Source organism: Drosophila erecta, unplaced genomic scaffold, assembly GCF_003286155.1.
Source record: "Drosophila erecta strain 14021-0224.00,06,07 unplaced genomic scaffold, DereRS2 tig00000000-arrow-pilon, whole genome shotgun sequence".
Lineage (NCBI taxonomy): Eukaryota > Metazoa > Arthropoda > Insecta > Diptera > Drosophilidae > Drosophila > Drosophila erecta.
The window spans coordinates 21,581,329-21,592,625 of NW_020825194.1; the positions used below are offsets into that span (position 1 = coordinate 21,581,329).

The 11,297-nt window shown below is 44.8% G+C and overlaps 2 protein-coding genes across 3 annotated transcripts in view; both read right to left on the reverse strand.

Annotated features, from left to right (window-relative positions):
• Positions 1–6,965, reverse strand: part of LOC6554088 (alpha-2Db adrenergic receptor) — a 45,258-nt gene extending 38,293 nt beyond the window's left edge. For both annotated transcript variants that reach the window (XM_026983888.1, XM_001979564.3), the window contains exon 1: positions 5,177–6,965. In XM_026983888.1, the coding sequence (XP_026839689.1) occupies positions 5,177–5,977 (801 nt within the window). In that variant the 5' untranslated portion in view covers positions 5,978–6,965. The remainder of the gene's footprint in view (positions 1–5,176) is intronic.
• A 1,895-nt stretch (positions 6,966–8,860) lies between these two features.
• On the reverse strand, positions 8,861–9,396 carry LOC6554087. Its single transcript, XM_001979563.3, has 2 exons — positions 9,003–9,396; positions 8,861–8,949 (listed from the first exon to the last, which is right to left on the reverse strand). Exon 1 carries the CDS (start codon positions 9,218–9,220, stop codon positions 9,062–9,064), a length of 159 nt encoding a protein of 52 aa, XP_001979599.1. The 5' UTR covers positions 9,221–9,396; the 3' UTR covers positions 8,861–8,949; positions 9,003–9,061.
• Positions 9,397–11,297: the final 1,901 nt, after the last annotated feature.

Here is an 11,297-nt window from a genome sequence, read left to right on the forward strand (position 1 = left end):
TTTTTCGCATTGCCGCCAGTTGTTTGGCGCTCCACAAACAACATCCTATCTGCATCTGTGTAATGTAATTTCAGCTGCGATGAGTGCGCGACGAGCGGAAATTAGCAAACGATTTGAGCAGCCAAAAGTAAGGGAATGTAAACGGGGCGTATGCTTGCTGTTTGATTCTGTTCCGATTTTTCCCCCAACTGCGCGGCCCGTATATATTTTCTTTAATAATTTCCTGTTATAAACAAATCAAGGATGTAATAACGCAGTTCAATGCGTAAATGCTGCTGTCTCCGCTCCCAGAAACTCCGGACTGCTGCTCGAAAAATAAATGCCACTGATTATGATCTTAAAAGCCATTTCAAACCCTAATGGCCGAGAAAAGTGAACTTTTCCAACGATGTGGAAACGTGGTGCGGAGCACATAGTAAATACACTAAGCTACACAGTGCAGTGAGAGAAAAAAGCATAGCCACAATTAATGAATACCTTTTTAGAGTAACTGCCTGCGCAGGCTCACCTTTTGAATTCGATTATTTGATGGGATATATATCTGTGTATTCAACAGGAAAACAACTTGATTTTTGTGTAATTGGCAATCAGTTTTAAATTTGATCAACAGGCATAAATAAATTAGCAGCACTTTCGCTGAAATCGGATGCTGGAAAAGTTAAAGAGTTAAACAGCAGAAATTGCTTACCATGAAAATAAGTGCTATCCATACTGCGTACAGCCTTGCAAACTAGCGAAATACTTTACTTTTTCCCCAAGTGCAGGCCAAGATACGCAGGCATGCCCAAACCCGCCCAGGGAAAGTATCTCAAGGACTAAGCCCATTAGCTCACTGCTGTTGAACCTTTTTTCGCAGCGAGTCCTGGCATTTCTTTGCTTTTGCATGAAAATGCTGCCCGAAAAAATGAAAAAAATGAAACGAGAAAATGTAAAATACTTTAGCCAACATAAAGGGCTACACTCGCACACATGCGCTGCGCATCTGGGATGGCAAATGTAAGTACAGAAACAACAAACAGTCTTCAGGCCGAGCAAGTCAAGTGTATGAAAAGTAACAAAGACCTAACGAGAATTACAGCCTCAGCATGCACATGTACATGGAATAATGAGAAAATATCAAAAGTGCCCCGGCTCACGCACACACTTTGCCTCTGGTGGACTGAAAATAGTGGTGGACTTGGACTTGGCACTTGGGCACTTGGGCACTGGGTACTCGGTCTTGTCCAGGCTCAATGTCAACTTAAAGCCTTGCAGCCCGACTGCCGACTGCCGCCGGCCACGGCATTGAGTTTGTTGGAGAAAGCAGCAGCCCTTATTAGGAAAACTGGGATTTTCCCTTGCCCCCCACGCCACTCTCTTAATTTGCTTTAAAGTGCCTGGCTGGGCGGAAAAAAATACTGACGCTAATGAGCTACTTAGGCAATGACTTAAGTCGTTATTGTGCTGCCGCATATCATCGCATTACACATCACATTACACACACGCACTGTTGGCCCCGTAATTTGAGCCCACTAATAATACCCCTGGCAAGCTCTGTGTTTTTGTCTTAACTACTCAAAACTTTCACTGGGATTTCCATGGCCCACAGCCGTGTGACTGAGGAAAGGGGAGAAGTAGAAATTTACTCTCGGGCCAAGAGCCGATTGAGCCCCACTTTGATCCTGGCCATTTGTTGCGCCATTGTGTGATGGCTGACTTTTGTGCATGTTCCGTAAAATGGTATATAATATTCGATTAATATTTCAATAAAGTGTTTGGCCCTTTACGGATTATAATCCATTGGTCCATTGTGCGACCCTTTTGCCACTGAGCAGCTGCACAAAGGACACAATGGCCGGCTCCATGGGACAGGCAGTGAATAATATAGTTCCTTGGAATTAGAATTTCTCGAGAAGCAGCGGCACCACTTCATTCAATAAGCGGTCTTTTGTGTGTTTATTTGTAGATTTGTTGGCCCTCCAGCTTGTTGAACTGGCTGTGTGAAATTGCAGCTATTACGTGGGCTGCGAACAATGCCAGTTGATTTTGTGCCCCGCCGCGGGCCACCGAATTATGCGTCCAAAAATAACAGTCCACCCACACGCACCCATATTGGAATCTACCTCATTAGGTTCGGCATTAATCAGGCAGCGCCAACTTTCATCGCCCCTGCCAGATGATGTCAATTAAATGTGCCAGCCCAAACGAGTTCCTTCTCCTTGGAGGCGAGAACAAAAAGGCCAAAAATAGGTGTAGTTCACTGCCGAGACAAGCTCGAGTGGCCCGAAATCAGCGTCGTCGCGCTTTAAAATGCCATTCTATTAATTAAATCGAGCAGGCAAGTGTCAAATCAGCGCCTGCACCACACACGCCCCCCGCCCAACACAACCCATTTTTTGTCCACCTCCCCAGCGGCTTGTATTGCGGTTCAATGTGCGACGACGACGGCGACGACGACGGCGGCGAACAACAATTTTGTACATGTCGACATGGTGTCATAATTAAAATGTTCACCAGGCCATGCCACTCCGGCCTCCCCGTGCGCTGCTCCTCCACCTGCTCCTCCCCATCCCCATCCCCATCCTCCTCCGCCGGCTGTTGGGCCGCCAAATTGGGCGTTTCACTTGCCAACCCCGGACAAGGCCAATGCCGACAGGCGAGAGACTTGCTTAATGATTGGACAGAGCCCGCTTGCTCGGCGAAAAATCAATTTCCACTGGTTATCCGCTGGTGCAGGAGGAAGTGGTCAGTCGTAAACGATTCTTAAGGAACATCAATCTTAATTGGTTCAAAATTACAACATACATTTGCAACATGCACACATGCTTATTTGGGAACATTTTTTTAATTAAATAAAATTATATCTAAACTAATCCATAATGTTTAAATGATCTATAAATATATTTATCTCAACGAATTTATATTATTATTTTATTAATTTATATTACATTGGCTAGTCATTTGCGACTGCTTGAGATTTAGTCTTCGATTTGGGCCAAAGTAAAACCGAAATTATAAATTGTCAATCTGCAAGATTACGTTTCTTCTTTGGTAATCATACTAAGTCAGCGGGGCTTAGTGGCTTTAACCGGTTGATGTAACATTTGTTGACTAAAGCTAATCTGAGTAAAAATGATTGAGAGTGCAGTCGATGGTTTTCAGAGTCGTACAGCAGGCAAAGTTATGTTCGCAAGTACAAAAGTTTTGCCATTATAAGTGGTCATTTTGTGCTGTTTAGACTGCTTAAAATTGGGCTAAAAACATGTTTGCTCACTCGCCGTCGCTGGAACTTTATCCGGGCCACTTAGGCTTGATTAATGTGCCAGCATTTGCCGGAATATGCGAAACTGGACGCTGGCCATCGTAAATAAATGCCTTCGCCCCGCTTTCCACCGCCTTTATTGTCTCAAGGTTAATTTGAATGGCAAACTTTGCGTAAGCGTAAGCAGTCCTCTATATTAGGATATTTTCGTTCTGCGCTCGCTTTCCACTCTATTATTATATTCTGCTACATTATTATGTCCTCTTTCTTTGCATTTTATTTACTGTCCAATGTGTGTGTGTGGCGGAGGGTAGAGGAAAATACGAAAAATTAATCAAGAATTCTGGAGACAGGCGAGATACAGATAGAAACGATATGGAGGGGAATGCCCTGGGACATTTGCATTTTCCATTTTGCTCCGCATTTATCATGATTGCAATAAATAATATTGTGGTTTAACTCACCACTGGCCACTTTTATTCACTGCACAGCTTTTCTGTGTAAAGTTTTTTAAGCGATTTAAATTGTTTGCCACTGTTGAGTTCCATTGCGCAAAATGGCCACTTTAAGCCGGAATTCCTAGGGGGCCAAAAGCGAATTGTGTGCCAATAGCAGCAGTCGAAGGGGGTCAGTCAGTCAGTCATTCATTCAGTCAGTCATTCAGTCAGTCGCTGTGATTGAGCGTTTCTCTCGTTAAATTCGGCGAGTGTGTGAGTGACTCCATCGATTGATTCCCCTTGTGAAGGACGTTTTCAATTTGTGGCAAAATTTAAAGAATTTTCCCGAAAAACGGGACAGCTACTGCTGTTTTGTCTTGCCATCGCCGAGGAATTTCCCTTGAATTTTCCAGCCAGTTTGTTACGCTTTTGCCCCCCAAAAACGCACACATGCACACTGGAAGGCTTCCATGCATGGACTCTGCTCCGCAGAAATTCAAATTCAGCAACTGGCGCACCCGCATGATAATGCGCATATTTTTATGCATTATAGCCTACTTTTTCGGGCGGGCTTAGAGCCGTTTGCGACTGTATTAGGCAGTCGGGGCCTCAAGCTGGCGGAATTAGACACACTCGGAATGTATCCACCGCTCATATGCATAAATATTTCTGCGTTTATTCCCTGCGTGACCCGAGAATCGAGGGATGTGGATGTGGATGTGGATGTGGGTTCTAGTGGTTTGGGAACCACCAGCCAAGGCTCCGCCGAATCATCTGACAATCGTGCCGACAACTCGAAAATTTGCATAGAAAGCGGCCGCAATTTTGCGCTTTGCATGTTGCTAGCCGAGCTTTTGCGAGCATTTTAGCCATTCACCGCTTTATTTTTCCAAATATGAGTACTCGGCAGCGATGGCATCTATTGACGTGCAAGAAGGGTCTACATTGGACTAGAATAGGTTGCTTAAAATAGCCACGGTAAATTATTAAGACATTACGGAAATTGTTTATGCATTTGCCCTATATTTATCCTAGATGCTAGTTTTGCAAGAAAATATAAACACCGTTTTATGCCATCACATCTTTTTATCACGTATAATTTCTTTTCTTTTTTTTCTTAATATTGCATACTTAAATCTCAGCATTTTCGTAATAAATTAAAGTGTTTCAAGTCTGTGCTGTTCAACTATGAATCTGTAGTGGCTTGCAAACAAATTGTTCCTGGCATTGAAGTAATTTGAAAAGATTTATGAGCCAAGCTGTTGAAGCTAGTTTGAAACCACTCGTTAAAAACCTATTTGACTGATAACAGAATTTTCTTAAAGTGAAATATCATCGGGAAAATAGCCAATTGGCCAACACACACGATGCTTTTCAATTCCACAACCCGTCTGAAATTTCATTGTTCGATTGTCGTTGGGGCAACGGCAATTGCCGTCAATTGGCGTCAATTTCGCATTGGATGTGGATTATTGCGCCACTTAGGAGCACCACTTACCTCGCACTTGGGCAGCGGTCCTTCGGGCATCTTCACCTTCCAGCCGAGGAGCGGCGGGATGCAGATGAGGGCGGACATAATCCAGACCGCCGTGATCATGACGGCGGCTCGCGCCGGCGTTCTGGACTTCAGATAGTCGACGGCCTTGGTGATGCTCCAGTAGCGGTCCAGCGAGATGAGGCACAGGTTCATGATCGAGGCGGTGCAGAGGAGGACGTCCATCGCGGAGTGGATGTCGCACCACCAGCTGCCGAATATCCAGTAGCCCATCAGCTCATTGGCCAGCGAGAATGGCATGATGATGAGGCCAAGAAAGAAGTCGGCCACCGCCAACGAGGCGATGAACCAGTTCTGTATGTTCTTCAGCGACTTCTCGGTGGCAATGGCTATGATCACCAGCATGTTGCCCACCACGATGATGATCATCAGGATGGTCACAATGATGGAGGCGATCACGATGTGCGTAAGCGTATAGCCGCTGGGATACCGTCCGTCCCAGTGGACTTCTGTGTGATTCGGATTGGTCAGATTGCCCGATGTCGCCCCGGAAGCACTGCTTTGGTTATAGAATCCAGCCGCCAGCTGCAGGCTGCTGTTGTAGAAGCTGCCATTCAGGAAGAATATCGTATCGTTGACATTGACATAGCCCGATCCCTGCGGCAGGGTCAGCTGACCATCGACGCTGAGCAGGGGCGGATTGAGGGTGGCATTGTCCGGCTTTCCGGTCGAGAAGACGGCCAGAAAGTCATCGGTGCTGATGTTGCCCGTATTGATGTTGGCATTCAGTCGGCTATAATCCATCGTGATCGTGATCGTGACCGTGATCGGCGCTCGTCCAACTAACTTTGTGGATGCGTGGCTAGCTCTAGAGTCTGATTGGTCCCATGCTGCCCGTGTTTATAATTAGTTCTTATTGCGCGCGAAATTCCAATCGATTAATCCTAATAATTTAACTATTCCTACAGCATTCGAATATTATTTCGCTTATTTATACCCGTTTTTGCACCGAAACTTGTGTGTGCTGCGCGTTCTGTGGCCAAAACGCGCGCGTTTTTTTACTTTTCTTACTTTGCTCTTTATATTTATTTATTCTTTGGTTGCTTTTGGTTTTTATTGTGGTTTAAACAATTAGAGTCTACAGTATATACAGTGGCGGATACACGGACACACATTTGACAGAGACGCGAGTAGAAAAGGCTGCTGGCTATTTACAGGAGGATGGCATTGTGGCTTGGCCGGAACACGATCCCATCGATCCGGCTCACATGGCGTATGCGTTACGCGTTCGCTGCTGGCCGACTCATTGGTCAGATATTCCGCACGCTGGCATTTAGTAAAATAATTGTGAATAACTTGTGCTTTCCGCTGAAACCGAAAAATAAATTGTGCGGATCTGTATCTCTTTCTCTGTGAGAAATGATGCGCTGATGTTTTTGTTCCGCTCGACTTTGAATTTGATTTCAAAGTTGATTGGTTTCTGATCTGATGTTTTCTGCTTATTTACACAAAAACGCGCGACCGCGGTTTTGGCCCTCAATCAGGCGTTGGCATATTTTGGCGCTGTCTTCGAGGAGAAACTGTTGCCGTTCCGGCTGAAATTGGTTGGCTCTTTGGCTGCTTTCGGCTACTTGGCCAATTGGCGCGCCCGGAACACGTTCGCACCGCTGGAACTGCACATCCTAACTGAACGCCATCCGCTGGCGGATTCAACGCCCAGTCGCCCAGCTTGCTACCAAAATCGCCGTCCACAACTGTAAGTGCTTCGGTCGTGTGCGGCAGCGTTCGTTCGTTTGTTGTCGTTTTCCACGGCGGGAAATTCTCTCCGATTTTCCGCTCTCTCTCTCTCTCTCTCTCTCTCTGCGATTTTCCGACGCTCTCTTGGATACAAATTGAGGGCGCCGTATCCCATTTGGTGTGTGCTTCATCTGAAATGCTCATCTTGAGTGCCTCGCACTTGCAGTGGTCGCCTTTGTTTACCAATTCCATTGGCAAGTGTTGCGGTGTCAACAGATTAAATTTCTAGCTACGCAAACAATACAACCAAATTACGCTTGAATAAATAGCGAAGACGGTAGATATGGACAAAAGGCAATTATAAAATGTGGAAAATTATTACTATCTTATACCTTGTTTGGCGGAGGTCAATATCATTAAATTGTTATCTATTTGTGGACACACCAAGCAGCACCGAAGTTGTAAATAAAATTAAAAACAAATCTATAATATTAAAGTCTACGGAAAATTAAGTAAAATATTATTTCAATATCATATTAACAATGTGAATGTTAAATTTAAATCAAATTTAAATATGGTAATTAAAAACGTTAAATTCAGCAAACATAATTATATTTAATTATTAATATTAATATCCAAATACGGTAATTACAGGGCGGACATCTTTCAATTCTAATTTTATTGATTACATGTTGATCAAAGTGCATCAAGTTGCTATATCAATTAAGCAACTAAATTTCAATATCGCATTCCTCTTGCTTTTCATCGCTACGTTCCACAAGTGCATATTCATCGGGAAATTCACCTCTGGCCCACTATCCGAATGTTCGGGGAAATTCTCTCTGACCATTCGGCGTTCCATTTTCCGAAATGTTCCCCAATGTGTTGCGTTCTGTTGTGCTTTGTTTGCCTCTGCCCCAGTGGCCTAAACCAAAAACCGAAACTTATTTTTGTGGCAGCACTTTTCACGTTTCGCCGTTTCCAGGGGGTGGAGTACGAATCTCGTTTTACTTCTAAGAACCAGCGTTTCGTGCATATGTTTGCCAAGGGTTGCTGCTGGCCAGATTCGCTGGCCATGTTTGCGCGATGCTACCTTTTGTTTACATTCTCGTTTTAACCCACATACGGGCCCCAGTTTCGTTGCTGGCCGGGCTTTGGCCCACCTTTAAACACTTCTCAGTGGGCTGGGGGCTGGTCCAATAAAGGCCTAATGAAGCCATCCACCTGCAAAAGGTGTGCGGGCAGTGAAAAGAAGGCGGCACAACAGACGCCGACATATCAGGCACATTATGCGCGATAGTCACGTCTGTTGGGCACATAATTGAAAAGCGAACTTGAGCGTATCAATCGGGCAGACAGGTTGTTACCGCTGCTCCCTCCAGCTCGCTGCTCAATGAAATCAACTAGAAATTATGATAATGAAAAAGCCGAGAGCTGGAAGTTGAAGTTGTTCACCTTCGTTGCTTGCCGTTCCTTTTATATCCTGCTGGCTGGCAGCGCCTTGTTCATCAAGTGTACACGGTGCGTATGAGTTATTTGATTATGTTAAGCATACGTCGTGGCGCTGCCGCGCATAATTTCAAATTACTCGCAGCACACATCGGCATTTCAGCGCCTCGGCATCAACATAATAAATCCGAATGGGCCGTTGCCTGACAAACAAGCCGAGACCGACTACCTATGGGGTAAATATATAAATATATGTATATACACCCACGCACTTTGTAGAGTGACAAATTCCGGAAACAACAAGCGACAGGCAGCAGGCACTCGTCTTCTATGCATCGCAAGAGATTGCTTGTCAAGCTCTGATTATGTTAACTGCCTATGAAGGTAAAGTCCCGGCGAAGGAGCCGGATTTTTCAACCTGAAATCGCAGACCATTTGACGCATCTTCTGGTATTTAGCATACATTGCCCCTTCGCGCCCCCTTTGCAATTAGGACAAACATATTTTGAACACTTTATTAAATAAACGTTTCTTTCTTCATGCGGGACGGTAATTTAGTTTCCTTTTGCCAATTCAAATTTGCAAGAGATCTGCTTCGAATTAGGCGTTAAAAATGCAGTTCTTAGAAGTGCGGTGAGCTTACGTTCAGCAGTTCCGATTTTTCCGTGTGAGAAAGTAGCATAATACAGCCTTCGACAAAAACTAGCAACATCCACCTCTCCAGAAACCGGGTCCACTTGCCCCACACCACGAGTTAAACGGTCCGTTGTAGGGTCCAAAGCACGGGTCGTAGAATCCACTGGGTCCACTGCCTCCGCAGGGGCACAAGGCGGCGCAAGGATAGCAAGGATAGCTGCACATGGTGTATAGATCTGATTTGTCCTGCAACAATGGGGAATAAGCCGTAGTAAAGGTGTACGTTCAAATTACGTTACTGGTTTTGCACGAAAAAATTGAAAATTTTGTTTGGAAATTTTCGTTCCGTTACCGTCCGAAGAGTTCGAATTTCAATGTTCAACTGAGCTCGATACGGTGAACGAACGGGCACCAAAAATTTTTTGGCTGGAGTCAAATTTCAAGGCACACTTATAGCTGGTAGGATGGTCAGGTGGAATGCAAATTCTTTATAAGTAGTAGGCTTCGATTGATTGATAAAAATAGTATTTTATTAATATTATATATTATTATATATATTATTTTTATCAGTTGCTAGACGTTAATGGGCAATTAAACCGCTTTTATGAATCTGAGCTCAATAAAGAAAAGATAGGCTTAAAAATATGGCCATAGTCATTTATCATTGCCATTTGTACAAGATTCATTTATGCAACGAATGGGCTTAAATGATCCAGCACAGTCATGATTTTGTGACGTTCTTAAGCTTGTTAGCATCAACGCATCACCGAAACCAGAGGTGTCAAATTAGTGTCTTGATAAATAAAAACAATCTTAATACATAAGTCTAGAACAGTGTGTTACCGAGATACAACTCTCATACGTATGATTGTAATACTTACTTTCCGTACTTTTCGACTTGCAGTGCAAGTGCACTTTTAGTGCAGCGCATCCACAGATAAGCCAGAGAAATCCGAGTGTGCATACATTAAATGCATGCACATATTTCTGAGCTCCAACTGCACTCGCTGTGGCTGCAATTTCTCCGCATTTTGCACTCCGCCGAGTGCAGAGCTCCTAATGGAAGGCGACGGTCGTCCAGGACGCAGAACTGAATGGAACTGCATTGAGTGTTTGTCGTGGCACTCGCCGTGGCGCGTTCTTTGTTGTAACTGAGCTAAATCTACTTTTAATTCGGCGCACGTTTTCCATAATGAAATCGGATTTGTGGGCCGTGGCCAAATCCGGTGGCGAAAAGCGGAGGGACAGGGGTGCTGGCCATAAATTGAGCACTCAGCAGCTCGCTGCGCTTTGTCACGGTTGCCAAAACGCCCCGAATACTGTGCAAAGAAAGGTCCCCAAAATGTTGTGGCAGAACGGCTGGATAATGCCGCATTTTGAGGAATGCTCGAATGCAGCGCACACTAATGGCAGCAAATATATCATGGCCGCTATCATTCGCATTAGCTGGCTGAAATGTAGCTAAAATACTTTCACATGCACGCAGTGGCAGTGAAAAAAGCGCCCTAGAAATGGTAAATGGCAGCAGCCGGGCAGGAAATTGCGCTACTCATACGCACCGTGGTCCCGTGTCGTCCGCTGCATTATCTTAATTTAAAAACTCGCTACAGAACGCTCTGAAAGTCTGCTCTCGTTAGCCGTGTTTTAGTTTCATTAGCTCGGCTGAAAAGCCATTTATCAAGCTGTCAGCGCCAATTATTTATATCCCACTCGGCGGCGCCCACAACTCACAGAGAAATATTATAGAAATATTATCATGGCTGGGCGGATATAAAGTAAATGCGTCGGATCAATCCGCATTTCGTGTTAAATGGCATGGCAATCGCTTGGCGTTAAATTATATTAATTGCCAACCTTTTCAGCTTCGCAGCTCTCGTGCTTATCGTCAAACAATTTAAAGTTTTAATCTCTTGACGCATTTAACCGAATGGCCCGGGGCTTTCCGAGAGGCATTAGCCTGGTAATTAACCAGCAGCCCGAATTGGGCAACATGTGCCGGCAATGCCCAGAACCGCCTGATCCCACACAGCACGGTATGTTATATACGCTCAAGTTGGTCCGACATTCATGAAATTCGAGCACTACGGACTACATGGGCCGACAGGAAGTGCATACTTGGCAGGCAAATCGTCTGGCAGGAGCAGTAAATCCATCTTTCGCTTCCGAGAGTGGGGCCAAAGTTTCGAGGCCAAGTTGTCATAAAATTTATGCGTCTAATTACTTGCACTTTTTGTGCTCAGCCCTGCCCCAACTGCCAACTTTCCACTTGATGGACCCATCGGCGACGTCATTTATTATTTTT